The sequence below is a fragment of the Nilaparvata lugens genome, chromosome 14, assembly GCF_014356525.2.
Source record: "Nilaparvata lugens isolate BPH chromosome 14, ASM1435652v1, whole genome shotgun sequence".
Lineage (NCBI taxonomy): Eukaryota > Metazoa > Arthropoda > Insecta > Hemiptera > Delphacidae > Nilaparvata > Nilaparvata lugens.
The window spans coordinates 8,933,337-8,949,531 of NC_052517.1; the positions used below are offsets into that span (position 1 = coordinate 8,933,337).

A 16,195-nucleotide genomic window follows, 5' to 3' on the forward strand; every position below is an offset into this window, starting at 1 on the left:
ATCTCGAGAACAACTCTAACGATTTTCCACGAAATTTGAAACATAGTAGGTTTATGATAAAATCTGGTGTGACGCACTCACACAGCTTTCCTTGCCGTTAAGAGAATTGATCACCTGACGCTAGTGTTCATGCGAATCTCAAGTCTACTTATAAACAAAGATCTGAGCCAGCTGGTGACAGGACAATAACGCTGGAGACATACGAGGTCTGCTCTCTCTCCATAGTGAATCATTTAATAGAATCAACAGTTGCCAACAGTTTGCAATTGGATAATCACATTTTCTCAAATTTCGAGCTTATTTTGAATTTTAGGTGAAATCGTTACAAAACATTACTTGTAGAGATTTTCATGCTCAATCTTTTTGTTTAAATTGTATCCGAAGCCTGATTATTGGGGATAGGGATGTCAATCCCGGGACTGATTTCCAATCCCGGTATCTCGGGATTATCCAATATCAATCCGGGATCCCGGGACTGATCCCGGGATTGGCAAAAATCAGTTTAATGCATTCTTAACCAATTGTTCCTCCTAAATCACATGTCCAGTAACAGTGTGTGGAGATGAAAAAGGGCACATTAAAGAGGGAGAGGCTATTATTAAAATAAAAAAATATACTTGGGAATAATATTAAAATTGAACATTCTATATCTATAAATGTTTTCAAGTTTATAGGAGTAACTGTTTTATTACATGTCCTACCTTGAATTTGCTGTATCCTAGATGATAGTGAGAACTGAGGAAAGCAATATAACTCATCAGAGTCTTTTTATTGTGAGAATTTGGGATTGACCTAAGGGTCCTCAATTCGATAAATCGGAATGGACTCACCGATTTTTTTTAAGCATTCGTCCCCGGACAGCAATCATCCGGTAGAGCATTAGGTAGTCTTCTGTCCGCCAGCCTTCTTTCACACGCGTATTCACTAAACCGTTTATTCACTTCGATTATCCGCACACTTTTACGATTGCGAGTCCCGAGAAGTCTAGGAGAAGAGTGACGAAAAACACAGGCCGAGCTCCTTCTCAGTTGCCGGGAGAGAGTCCCGTTACTCTGGCAGATAACGCCGTAAGCAAATATTTCCCCAAAGTTATGGAGGTGGGGGTAAGCACCCTCAATTGTAAAAGAGAGAACTCTCAATGTAAGAGGACTAGATAATGAACATGGAGGTAGAGGGATAATTTGAAGAACACCTTTCCGAGAGAGAGTATATAATAATAATTAAAAATATAACTTGACATACATTGACAGCTTTAATAAGGTATTGAAATGAATTTTTATTATATTAAAGCTGCATGAATCGAAGTAATAGCTGGCTGGCATCTTATCTTATCGATATTGCTGCTCGCTACTATCAATTTGAGCTATGCCAGCCCGCTTATGAAATGTGATGTCACATCATGTAGACAAAAGCATTTCTATCCTACATCAGGACGGGATAGAGCTCACACTTTAATTACGTCAAATACTGTAAAGTGAATTAATATCACTTGAATTAATAACATTAATAATAAAATAGAATACTTTTTGTGAGACCGTAACGCCATACCGACTAAACAACGCGAAAGCTGAACCACTACACTATTAAATGAAATTTCGTAGAGCAACTATAATATTTACTTCAACTAGATATTCTACTTATGATGGAGAAAGAGAAGAGGATAGGAATAATCAGACAGTGAATTTTTAGTGCTTTTTTATTTCTGATTTCTGAAGTCTTTTCAAAGTTCGGAATGCATCTCAAGGAAATGCAATCAGCACTATTGCAAATATTGCGCCGTCTAGACTGGTAATTGTGGTGCTGTGTAAACAGAAACAAACGTAGATGCATAACAACCAATCAACAACCATTCTGCCAATTATGCGAACTAATAATGCGAATTCTATTAAGCCAGTAAAGAGTAGGCTACAGTATACAATCATTATTATGTATTTGCAACTGTAGACTGTGACTGTAAAATAAATTAGTCAAACACTTCAGAAACAATAAATTAGTTATAGAAACTCATATTCATCACCATAAATAAATTCCATATTGAATTGTTTTTGGAAAAATATGATTCACAATTTCAGGTTTTCAATCCCGAGAATCCCGGGATTGACGCTGAAAAATCCCGGGATTGTTAGGTATCAAAAATGAACCGGGATCCTAGGATTCGGTATCCCGGGATCCCGGGATTGACATCCCTAATTGGGAATCTAAAGTCAAATTTTGCATAGATGTGGCGGAGCTCCTGAAATTTTCACAGATATGGGACTTGTGGCAGTTGATAGAGCTTATCAAAGACTATTCCAGGTATAAATTCAATCAAAATCGTTGGAGCCGTTTTCAAAAAAATCGCGAAAAACCCTGTTTTTGACAAAATTTTCTCTATTTTAGCCGCCATCTTGAATGGCATCTGATCGAAATTGTTCGTGTCGGATCCTTATATTGTAATTTATATTTCAAGACATTCCATTAACTGGGAGATGAGATATCGTGTACACACACACACACACACACACACACACACACACACACACACACACACACACACACACACACAAAAAAAAATACAGACCAATACCCAAAAACCACTTTTTTGGACTCAGGGGACCTTGAAACGTTTAGAAATTGAGTAACCTTAATTTTTTTCGGAAAGCAATACTTTACTTACCTATGGTAATAGGGCAAAGAAAGTAAAAAAGGTCTCATTTTTGGGATAACTCACAAATCTTAATCATTATAGTGGATATATTGGCTACATTTTGCAGAATTTTGGAATGATTCATTGGTTTTCTTTTTAATAGTGCAGGCCTTAAATTCGATCCTTCTATCAAACCAGAAATTAGTCTCTCCAAATTTTATGGAAAGCCTCTATGTGAACATATTCTGACTAGAATTGTGCCTAGCACATTTTCCAATTCAGGCTTTTTCCAAGTTATACTGAGAGATTCACTATGTAGTAGGTGGATACTATCATAGGAAAGTTAGCAGAACAGTTTACTCTCTCCTTTTATAATTGAATGGCCATGTCATCTAGACTCAAGCTTGTCTCCCAGGGTACCGTAGATGTTTAACATTTCCTGGCGCTCAGACGACGGGGAGAGTAGATGATAGAATTAACACTGAATGTTCAGAGTCGGGCACAGAGAAAATCAATCAAAAATGAAAATCTTGTGTGGTTCACTCACACAACTTCCTTGCTCATTGATCTATAAGCCTCATTCTTAAACGAGGATAATCTAGGGTAATAACATTATGCCGATTTGCGGCTAAATAATTTTATTAAAACTACGATTATACTTTTGTTATTGTTTTCAGAGTACATTTTCCTTTATTTGAATTATGAAATTTGAGGATTTTTCAAAAGTTGTCAAAACAGCTGTTCTACAAATAGAATATCGACATGTGTTCTTTTGAATAAACTGCTCTACCCACCTACCTCAAGCATGAGAAGGAGGTTACAAAGTAAATTTCTCAAGGATGGGGTGGACCCCCTGTTAGTTTCTCAGGGAGGAGACTCATGCTAGTTAATAGAGATGATATATAACTATACAGGGTAGGAATTTGAAAAGAATCCAGCAAGTCATTTTTGAGAAAATTGTGAAAAGCATTATTTTTTAGTGATTATCCGCCATTTTTCTCAAGAATACTACGGAGCTCCTGCAATTTTCCCAGAAATGAGACTCATGTCAGTTGATAGAGCTTATGAATAGCTATCCATGGTTTTAAATTTGGAGAAAATCTTTAAAGTCGTTTTCGAGAAAACCGTGAAAAACATGGGGTTTTAGTGATTATTCACCATTTTTCTCAAGAATATTACGGAGCTCCTGCAATTTTCTCAGAAATGAGACTCATGTCAGTTGATAGGGCTTATAAATAGCTATCTAGTGTATAAATTTGAAGAAAATCGTTAGAGCCGTTTTCGAGAAAACCGTGAAAAACATGGTTTTTTAGTCATTATCCACCATTTTGAATGAAGTTTCATTGAATTTCTTATTGTCGGATACTCATGGTATAAGGACCTTAAGTTTAAAATTTCAAGTCAATTGGTTAATTAGGAATGGAGTTATCGTGTTCACAGACACACACACCCACACACTCACGCAGACCAACACCCAAAAATTATGTTTTTGGACTCAGGGAACATTGAAACGTATAGAAAACATGAAATTAGGGTACCTTAAATTTTTTTTGAAAGCAATACTTTCCTTACCTATGGTAATAGGGCAGGGAAAGTAATGAAACGGACAACATAAGGACTCAAGGCTCTAGTCACCAGTAAGAATTTGCTATTGTTGAATGATGAATGAATGAATCTAATAGATTTCTAATCATTCAAATTGAAAGTTCAATTTGTGTGTTTGTTGTTTGCAGATGTTATGAGAATACAACAATTGCCGGGACGGCTGACAGTGATATACGGCTGCAAATGCTAGTCCAGACATTCAACTATTCTTCTCAAGGCAATGCTGCTGGATTTCATCAACAATATTATGCTGCAAACACGAGAGTATGGAAATGCATTAGCACTGCTGGCCAGGTAGGACTGATCATTCTTAACACAGTATAATGTGTATTGATAGGCTGGCCACTAACGATAGGACATGCATGATGAACATGTGTGTACACCATTCATGTTTTGTCATCTGGGGGAGTGTTGAAAAAAATAGACAAACAGTAACAGTAAATAAACTACTAGAAAATAATAAATTGTAATGATACAAAAAAAATTCAACGTAGAATAGAGCAGCAAAGAAAGATTAATAAGAAATAGACTCCAGCCATCAGGAATAGAGCTGAGCCATGTAGCTCGAATAGCAGTCTAGAATGAGAGTTTGTTGAGTCTATAGTCATCATCTTCACTTTAGGGATTTGGTTTGTTTATTAACCTGTTCCTGTTCCTGTTAAGTAACCCATATTATCTTTCTTGGCTTCCTTACTTCTTCCAGTGCTGGGTCAATAGTTTTTCACTTCAAGTGCCACTCTTCAAGGTGGCATTCTATTCAAATGACTGCACCAGTTGCATCTATTCATTTGATAGAGTCTATAGCCCGAGAGATAATTATTACCTTCCTTGCCCTATTACCATAGGTAAGGAGAGTATTGCTTTCTGGAAAAAATTAAGGTAGCCCAATTTCTAAATTTCTATACGTTTCAAGGTCCCCGGAGTCCAAAAAAGTGGTTTTTGGGTATTGGTCTGTATGTGTGTGTGTGTGTGTGTGTGTGTGTGTGTGTGTGTGTGTGTGTGTGTGTGTGTGTGTGTGTGTGTGTGTGCGTCTGTGTACACGATATCTCATCTCCCAATTGACGTAATGACTTGAAATTTGGAACTTGAGGTCCTTACACTATAAGGATCCGACACGAACAATTTCGATCAAATGCAATTCAAGATGGCGGCTAAAATGGCAAAAATGTTGTCAAAAACAGGGTTTTTCGCGATTTTCTCGAAAATGGCTCCAACGATTTTGATCAAATTCATACCTAGAATAGTCATTGATAAGCTATATAAACTGCCACAAGTCCCATATCTGTAAAAATTCCAGGAGCTCCGCCCCATCTATGCAAAATTTGATTTTAGATTCCCAATTATCAGGTCTCAGATATAATTCAAACGAAAAATTTCAAGTGGAAAAGATTGAGCATGAAAATCTCTTCAATTGGTGTTCAGTAATATTTTCACCTAAAATTGAAAATATGCTTGAAATTTGAGAAAATGTGATTATTCAATTGCAAACTGTTAATTCTATTTGATCATTCATTATGAAGAGATAGCAGATCTCGTGTGTGTCCAGCGTTATTGTCCTGTCACCAGCTGGCTCACATCTTTGAATAGTAGACTTGCGATGCGCGGGAACACTAGCATCAGGTGATCAATTTTCATAACGGCAAGGAAAGTTGTGTGAGTGCGCCACACCAGATTTTTACTCTAATATTGGCGTATGAAGGAGGCTCCTTTCCCCTTTGATATTATCCTTGAAAAGCAAAATTGAGCATGTGGCATGCATGTACACCATTTGTTATAGTTAACGATCTTTCTGGATAAGTGCAGGAAAGGTACAAGGAGGGCTGCATGACCTCAACAGCACAACACCCTCATCACTAGAGAAATCTCTGAGTATGAGGAACCACTTAGCTCATCCTTGTGGAGGTTAGGTTCCGAACCAGACACTGGTTGGCCCAGAGGAGTACCAGAAAGGTACAAGGAGTGTCATGCAACCCTATTGACATGAGATCAATGGTACTGGAACGATTCCAGACAACAGGACTTGAGTACCATGTGACCTGACCCATATAGAGGTCTGGTGGAGTACAAACCAGACACTGGTCGCCCCGGAATAGTACCAGAAAGGTACGAGCAGGGCCATACAATACCAGTCACATGCAACTGATCACACCAGAACGATTCTTGACTTGGATCAGGAACTTAGATCCATGTAGGCTATTCTAAAACCCAATGTCCGATTGATGATATACTGGACACCAATCGATTCGGAGACAAACCGGAATTGGCCCCAAATGCTATATTTGGGTCTAGATGACACTTTTCTACCATTTCTAGCAGAATTCAACCTATTGTTGTATGCTACAGAAATGTGGCGCCTACTGCTACTATAATCTTGGCTACTCTCATCAACTCAGACAGTGCGAGAGCGTGGCCTTTCACATCCTTGAAGGGAGAGAGTCTCCATCCTGAGATAAGAAGATCATGCTGTACCTGGGGACCACCACCTTGAGCTGATACTATCCCATATGGAGAAAGCCAGCTATCCTAAATGGTTGTTCCAATCACCAGCCCAGGATGGTCGACAGACACCTCACTGACAACATTGTTACCCACCCCAAATTCAAATATACGAGTAGAACCATTGTTACCTTTTGCAGCGGATTTGGAGAAAGCAATATTGTGTGCACTGAGCCTTAAGGACATTACTTGGAATAAAATTTGGAAATGGAAAGTGGTAACTAGAATGAAAATATGCTACTGGAGAAAATGTTCTTTTTTAGAAACAATTACATTGAGGAGTACTTGGTAGACTACTTGGAAAAATAAAATAGAAAACAAAATCAGAAAAGTTGAAACTGCTCAACTTGGGAGTAGATCCTTCCACAAGCAAGCCTCTACTAGGACTGGCTACACTACACAACTTAGCTAGTCGTTTGATCAGGAAATAGCAAGTAAATGATCACAAGGAGTGAGAGAGAGAAATTACGAGCAACTCATACAAAAGGTATAATGTTGAAGGGAGGAAGAAAATCTTAGAAAAAAAACGTTTCAAACAGCAAAGGTAAATCTGTGAAATGTTAACAGAGTCAAACAAGCTCCTTCTTTCAGTTCAATAGAGTCTAGTACAATAATGGAGTAATAACTTCGAAAAATGGATTTCCAAAACATATAAAGTTTGTTACAGTTGCTATTGTCTCCCTTAGTCGAAGTCCACGATTCAGCGCCAAAGGTAACTACAGGTCTTATAAGGGATTCATGAATTTGAAGTTTGGTACTTTTACTGATGCGCTTGTTCTTTAGAAGCTTCATATTGCTGTTATATACTCTATGTTCTGAGAATATCTGCTCTATACTGGTACTCATCAAATTAATTTTGACTATTCAATTCAACACCGAAGTAACTGAAATTTCTCACCCCTTCGAACAACCTTTTATCGAATAACCTCAGTCTCTGTGAATTTCTTCATGTTTGACTCCCCGGTATTTTCATGTATTTTGTTCTTGTTCCATTTACTATCAGTTATTGAAGATAAATTATTATACTAATCACTATACTGTTTCATGCTTATGACTACATTTCCACAGATTGAGATTTTACGAGTTATGAATAATTTCGTAGTCAAAGCAGCCGAAGTTGAGAAGATAAGAACTATTCTATATTCTGATGGAGTTGCTATTTTTAGTGATTTGAGAAATGTGGGAATATTAGAAATAGCTGAAGTGAAATTTCTCAATGCCGAGGATTACTCAAGATTGAAATATGGTGAGTATTATTGAATTCGTATGTTTCACAATATCCAAAATATTATTATAGTCCAGTCAACGATAGGTTATAGAGTGATATGTTTCGAATAATATTTTTGACAATGTAGCTCTTGTTTGGTTGGTTAGAGAGTGAACATGTCAAAAGTTACAACCTCGTACTCCTTTGTTGAGGAAGTTTCAGTGGTTCATGGGTAACTTTTTTCATGTTGGGCATCTCTCAAGAACTATGGCTATTAGAGACAATATGAGTCCATACAAGTTGAATGCTTACGAAATGTCCCATGTGTCGGAAGATTTTGTATCTTCTATAGTATCTTAAAAAATTCATCTGTTTTTGGAAGTGTGACATTTGAAAAGAGAAGAAGAAGTTCTGCTTCCAATTTCTTGTTATTTTTTAATAACTTACCAACTAATTATAAAATATAAGTGCTGATCATGACCTTATGGATCATCAAATTATTTCCAATCTGGTTTATGAATTCACTGTTTCATGCATTCCTTCAGACTGTTGCCTCAGTTTTAGCGTTGAGAAAGGGAAATTCAGTTCAGATTTATGCATGAGTATGACTGTGGGAATATTATAATATGAATTGGTAGAAAAGTTTCTGTGCAAGTCATATCTGCTATCTTTTGTCTTAATAATGGAAAGAAGAATATTTGGAAAACAGGAAACATTACATGCTGCTGCTGTAATTACTACATGAATTTCATGAAAATGTCACGGTTTTTAATTATTTCGAATAAGGAATCTTGTGATTGTAGTTGAAAACACTCCCAGCTGGAGCGCTGAAGCAATGAGAAGCACACAAGGCACAGAGAACAAAGAAGAAAGTAGAAGATTCCTTCTACTTTGTGCAAAAGGTCTAAGGAAACCAGGTCAAGACACCCGTGTTCCTTATGGAGCAGCCATTTTGTGGGGTTTCCATGACGGTACATTTCAAAATCCAATTTAATTCAAGCCACATGTAACAAAACATTCATTATGCATTTCAAAACAACATTCAGGTTCAGATAATTTGCATGAAAATTCAGGTTTTCATTTTTCCAATAATAAATGATTCAATAATTTATTTATTCATTATTGTTCTTTTTCTTGTTACCCATGGGTTATGATTCATGAGGCATTGGGACAAGACAGAAATATGCAAGGCTCACCTCGAAAGAGTTTAAAGTTCCCGATCAAATAAATCTAAAAATCAACAATAAATTCAGTTCCTAGTATTTTCCTAAATACTATAATTCTGTCCGAAGAATTTTTTCCACAATTCAAATTACTAATAACACATCATGTTATGTTCAATCTACAATGATAATAGCTGAAAATAGATTAGAAAATTGGTGAACTGGAACCCCACAAAATTGCGATCCAGCAATGCATCATGGGATCATATCATGACCTGTATTTATAGACTTTTTAAGTACTGTTTGAAAGAGTTACTGATCCTATTTCAGAACTTCTAAGAATGATACATGACTGTAAAGAAAACATATGATTTCATTCCTTTACAGTATGCTGTAATAGGATTATTATGTTCACTTATTGTTAAGTCAGTTGTTCAACATTGGTTGAGTTCAAAGCCACTGATCGGTGAGTGAACGATGAGATCAGTGAGTGAATGTGAAAGGCTCTGAAAGAAGTACTGTTTTGTCGTTGAACGATGCATAGACTCACATGCAGCGCTAGATTATTTGGAATTGAAATTAAAGATCTTGAAGATTTTTGTGATCTATAATATTACAAAAAATATATATTATATAATATCTCGCGCTAAAATACCTCAATGGAACCTTTTATTTCAAGTAAGAGCTAGCATTGGGAAGGCATAGGTATTGTGCGTTTATACCTCTTCAAGGTCTTTGGTCTAACTGATAAGAAAAAAAATTCGTCATATCCGGTTCGTTCACTGATCAGTTAATTGTACTTTTCCACCGATGGAAAAGAACGTAAATAGAGTAGCTGAGCATAAACATACATGGCTGAATATGAGGTTGTTTACAAATGATGAACTCCATTATAATGTAATGGGAGCAGAGAAATGCATGATTACATAAATTCAATAACATTTAAAATATTTTACAAAACATTTAAAAGTACTCCAATCACCTGATGGTTTTCCATTTTAATTGATTACAATGAAATAGGTTAAGTTCTAGTTTTGTTAACAAAATATGATCAACAAGGGAAACATCTGTCAGTCATGACTCATGAGCAACCGTTCAGCCACAGAATACACACAAAATGGAAGGTATCAATCTAACTAAGATTTGAGTGCACCAAGACCACGACACATGACTGCATCATCTTGTTAGAAATTAAAACTACTGCTGTATTACAATGCTACACTTTCTTTCAAGATGGCGGATTATGGCGTCAAGATACTAGCCGACTTTCCAATCTGTGGTTCATCTGTGATCACTAATCTGTGATCAGGTTTTTTACTGAATGTAAAAAAAATACCCGATGGAATTGATCAGTGGCTTTGAACTCAACCATTTTGATTCCATGCTAGAAAAAAAGTTGGAATTGAATGAGTATCACAAAAAAAATTGTAACTGCGAAAATTTGGAAATTTTCTCGCTGCTGTTGACCTCCTCAGACCCAGTGTACAGTAATATGTACATAAGAATTCGACTTTATACAGGCCTGAAATCTCTGTCAAGATACAACTCTTCAAGAACTTTTCTGAACTGTGTTCACTGCTTCCTGTATAGTTGTAGTTATACAACAGCTGACAGAGTGTTCATTCCATGTACAGTGAATTGTTCCAGTTCCAATCGTAAATTGTTCCATCACGTGAATAGTGCAAAAGTTTCCCATGGAACACCATTTCAAAATCGTTGGTTCAAGCTTTTGGCGCGCAATTATAAAGTTGATTTAAACAAAAATGTTTACTAGCTGCATGAATGAAGAGAGGCTGTTTTACAAACTTACCGTTTAGAAAAGTGTGACTATGAAGAGAAAAATTAATTTAACGAATGGTTATCAAACATAATTTTGTTGGTTATGTATTCTTTTTCTATGCTATGGTAAACAAGCTATCAGCGCATGCGCAGAGAAGCAAGCAGACTATGAAATTCAATCGACCAATGAGAGCTCGGATGGTTGGAACTGTAACAATTTACCATGCTTCGACTGTGGGGTAGGAACTTGGAACTGGAACTGGTTTCTGGTATGCGGAATGGGACGCGGAATTTTTTACTTGGTAAATTGTGAATCAGACAATTTACCACATTCTATGTACACAGAACGGGCCCATTGTACACTTCAATGTACAAGTCGTCTCTATAGAAAAAGTAAGAATTTACTTTACCCTAGCCACTTTCAGCTCAGAAAGCGAATGTACAGTATAGTATATTTCGCACCTAGAGCAGAAAATGAGATTTTTCCGGCTCGAAATCGGTTTTCAAGTCCGAGGCCATAGGCCGAGGACTAGAAAAGATTGAGAGCCGGAAAAACATTTTTGCCCGTGGTGTGAATGCTATTTTCCGCCAAACACGAAAATAAACAATCTATATATATAAAAGCGAAATGGCACTCACTGACTGACTGACTGACTGACTCACTCACTCACTCACTCACTCACTCACTCACTCACTCGCATAACTAAAAATCTACTGGACCAACAACGTTCAAATTTGGTAGGTATGTTCAGTTGGCCCTTTAGAGGCGCACTAAGAAATCTTTTGGCAATATTTTAACTCTAAGGGTTGTTTTTAAGGGTTCAAAGTTCGTCTTTTAGCATGTATATTCTTCTTCTCCCAATCTCTTAATAAATTATAATTGAAATTTCCATATCATATGTTACTAAAGTACTCCAATCACCTGATGGTTTTCCATTTTAATTGATTACAATGAAATAGGTTAAGTTCTAGTTTTGTTAACAAAATATGATCAACAAGGGAAACATCTGTCAGTCATGACTCATGAGCAACCGTTCAGCCACAGAATACACACAAAATGGAAGGTATCAATCCAACTAAGATTTGAGTGCACCAAGACCACGACACATGACTGCATCATCTTGTTAGAAATTAAAACTACTGCTGTATTACAATGCTACACTTTCTTTCAAGATGGCGGATTATGGCGTCAAGATACTAGCCGACTTTCCAATCTGTGGTTCATCTGTGATCACTAATCTGTGATCAGGTTTTTTACTGAACGTAAAAAAAAAACCCAATGGAATTGATCAGTGGCTTTGAACTCAACCATTTTGATTCCATGCTAGAAAAAAAGTTGGAATTGAATGAGTATCTCAAAAAAAAATTGGAACTGCGAAAATTTGGAAATTTTCTCGCTGCTGTTGACCTCCTCAGACCCAGTGTACAGTAAAGTGTACATAAGAATTTGACTCTATACAGGCCTGAAATCTCTGTCAAGATACAACTCTTCAAGAACTTTTCTGAACTGTGTCCACTGCTTCCTTTATAGTTGTAGTTATACAACAGTTGACAGAGTGTTCGTTCCATGTACAGTGAATTGTTCCAGTTCCAATCGTAAATTGTTCCATCACGTGAATAGTGCAAAAGTTTCCCATGGAACACCATTTCAAAATCGTTGGTTCAAGCTTTTGGCGCGCAATTATAAAGTTGATTTAAACAAAAATGTTTACTAGCTGCATGAATAAAGAAAGGCTGTTTTACAAACTTACCGTTTAGAAAAGTGTGACTATGAAGAGAAAAATTAATTTAACGAATGGTTATCAAACATAATTTTGTTGGTTATGTATTCTATGTCTATGCTATGGTAAACAAGCTATCAGCGCATGCGCAGAGAAGCAAGCAGACTATAAAATTCAATCGACCAATGAGAGCTCGGATAGTTGGAACTGTAACAATTTACCATGCTTCGACTGTGGGGTAGGAACTTGGAACTGGAACTGGTTTCTGGTATGCGGAATGGGACGCGGAATTTTTTACTTGGTAAATTGTGAATCGGACAATTTACCACATTCTATGTACACAGAACGGGCCCATTGTACACTTCAATGTACAAGTCGTCTCTATAGAAAAAGTAAGAATTTACTTTACCCTAGCCACTATAAGCTCAGAAAGCGAATGTACAGTATAGTATATTCCGCACCTAGAGCAGAAAATGAGATTTTTCCGGCTCGAAATCGGTTTTCAAGTCCGAGGCCATAGGCCGAGGACTAGAAAAGATTGAGAGCCGGAAAAACATTTTTGCCCGTGGTGTGAACGCTATTTTCCGCCAAACACGAAAATAAACAATATATTATAATTATATGAGAATAGTTATTTACTAAGCACTTCCGAAAGCAGAAGTGGAAGGTGATAGCTCTAGCAAATCTGAGGTAATCTCAATATCAGGAAATTGTCCAAGTATTTTTATTTCCTATTCTGATTTGTCTAAATAACCTGAAAGATTATGTTTAATTATGTGGGAGGTTGAGTTTATACTTTTTTATTCTTTCAAATGACAATAAGATGATATTATTGTAAATGTTTTAATTATTGAATAATGAACAAAAATAATGGAAAGTTTTTTGATCAGCTGTTTTTTTATCACCTTTCTTAGTTTCATGTTAGCGGCTGGAAAGGGTACTCTTTCCGTCCTAGGCCAGAAAGAAACCTGTTCTGACGTCAGACGAGAGTCGTCTGCAAACAATGTCTTTCAGATCTACGTAGGGACTGGAAAACAGCTGCTTTCTGTGCAGTGAGGCGAAAAATATCAAACCAAGTAGATGAATGAGTGTGATTGAATTTAACCATGAGTGAGTGAAAGTATCAAGTTCTGAGGAGAAAAATCATTGCAATATTCAAGTGTGTATATGTTCTCCCTTCTTGTAGTAGGCAACTCACTCACAAATCCTAGATCATATTCTTACCTATTCATATCATAATTCTACCAAGAACTTGAGTGATTGTGACAAGATGATTATCATTCATCTTATATATTATAATATGATCTTAATGTTTCCCAATAATTTTCCAGACGGTGCACTTGAATTTGAATCATCATCTGAAAATGTTGGTCTACATTCAATCGAGTGAGTTTTTGATAAAAAAGAATTTTATGGAAACAAAATTATGGGAATTGTAATAAAATGTGAACAGGAAAATGAGAGATTGGTTATCTGTGCAAAACTGTCAATATATGACCGAACAAAGCATAGGCCTACCTGAGTTCAGCAATCAGTTGCACACAATGATTCTCCCAACACTTAAGTTATTATCACAGTCATATTAATATTGGAAATGATACTGATTTCTATGTTATTATTTGGAGTCATTTCCAAATAACAACAATGTGCAAAACATGTCTTTCGTGCATGGAATGCTGGTATCAGCTGTTTTTTAAACTGTTCTCTGCTCAATAATAGGCTAAGCTGCTTTGTGGTCTTATGTTAGAAAAATAGGTAATTGATGAGTTTCCACTTGAATAAATGGAGAAGCTACTTGGAATGTTATCTATTAATAGGTACTCATCCATTTCATTCACACAAGCACAAATATAAAATGTTGTATTTCTGCAATTTATTGAACAATCTTCTGTCAATATTACGACAATGGATACAAGGAGATATTCTATATGAACACACAATTTAATGCTATCTAATTTTCTCATTATCATTTATTGAAATAGAAGTTCACAAGTTGTTATCAAGTAATTCTCCTTTCAACTAGACTATTTTCGAGAAGGAAGTAGATGCATTTTCACTTACTGAATGACCCTCGTATTTACGTCTCAAGTACTAGGGATGTCAATCCCGGGACTGATTTCCAATCCCGGTATTTCGGGACTATCCAATATCAATCCTGGGATCCCGGGACTGATCCCGGGATTGGCGAAAATCAGTTTAATGCATTTTCAACCAATTGTACCTCCTCAATTACATGTTCAGTAACAGTGTGTGGAGATGAAAAAGAGTCCATTAAAGAGGGAGAGGCTATTATAAAAATGAAAAAAAAAACTTGAGAATAATATTTAAATTGAACATTCTATTTCCATAAAATAATGTTTTCAAGATTAGGAGTAACTGTTTTATTTCATGTCCTACCTTAAATTTGCTGTATCCTAGATGATAGTGAGAACTGAGGAAAGCAAGATAACTCATCAGAGTCTTTTTCATGTGAAACAAAAGATAAGATAAGATGAGATAAGATAAGATATTTATCAAGCCATAAACAATACAAGAAAGTACAGGCCAAGTCAATATTTACAATAATTTAAAAAAGTCAAAAGACAATATTTACAATAATTTAAAAAAGTCAAAAGACAATATTTACAATAAATTGTAAAACAATACACAAAATCTATAAAAAGATATCACAAAAACTTAACATATATCGTCAGAATAATTCAAAACCGCCTAAAGAATGTCATATGAATAAGCATGTCACAGCCAGCAATCCAACCACGTGTATTAAATACTACAGACATTATGAAATAAACAATATTTATCTATCAGTGAGGAACTCTTCCACACTATAATATGCTCTCTCCACAAGAAAAGTATACAGATCTTTTTTAAAAGTTGCAGATGACATGGACAGAGATCTAGGTAGCTTATATAATAGTCTCAGACCATAGGTTCGAGGGTCTTTGTCGGAAAACTTCAATCTATGCTGAACAATACATGGATTGCCACTACCTCGTGTATTATAGCCATGCATATCAGAATTAGTTTTGAATGAGTCTGAGTTATTAGCAATATAAAGAACAACTCTGTAGATGTAAATACATGGTAAAGTTAGAATTTTTAAATCTATGAAGGCATCTCTACAGGGGTGATTGTAATCAAGCTTAGCCAAATACCGTACTGCATGCTTCTGTAAAATGAAAATTTTTTGAGTGTTTCCGAAAGATGTACTTCCCCAAAGCTCAATACAATAGACAAGATGAGTGTAAATCAGAGAAAAGTATACAGATTTTGCTACGTTTAATGGTACATACTTTACAATATTTACTCTTTAAGACAAAGAGTCCCTTACTAATTTTACCCACCACCCTATCCACATGCTCATTCCATGACAATTTGTCATCGACAGTTAAATCTAACAAATTAACTACATTAGCATTTTCTACATTGCTGTCATTTATAAAAATAGCTGGTTCAAAAGGATGTATCTTCTTTAAATCAAATTGAATTGCCAGGCTTTTACTTGGATTCACAGAGAGGGCGCATTCATTAAAAAACTGCACAACTTGATTTGTGAATAAGTTTGATGTGATCTCAAGGTCAACAATATTTTTGCTAT

The 16,195-nt window shown here is 36.0% G+C and overlaps 1 protein-coding gene across 2 annotated transcripts in view; it reads left to right on the forward strand.

The window, feature by feature from the left end:
* LOC111050857 overlaps window positions 1-16,195 on the forward strand; it is a 201,553-nt gene that overhangs the window by 107,387 nt on the left and 77,971 nt on the right. The window contains exons 17-19 of one of the 2 annotated variants that reach the window (XM_039440722.1): window positions 4,360-4,525; window positions 7,796-7,973; window positions 13,929-13,983. In XM_039440722.1, the coding sequence (XP_039296656.1) occupies window positions 4,360-4,525; window positions 7,796-7,973; window positions 13,929-13,983 (399 nt within the window). Of the gene's footprint in view, window positions 1-4,359; window positions 4,526-7,795; window positions 7,974-13,928; window positions 13,984-16,195 lie in introns of those variants that run through there. The other variant, XR_005572881.1, reaches the window with a different exon arrangement.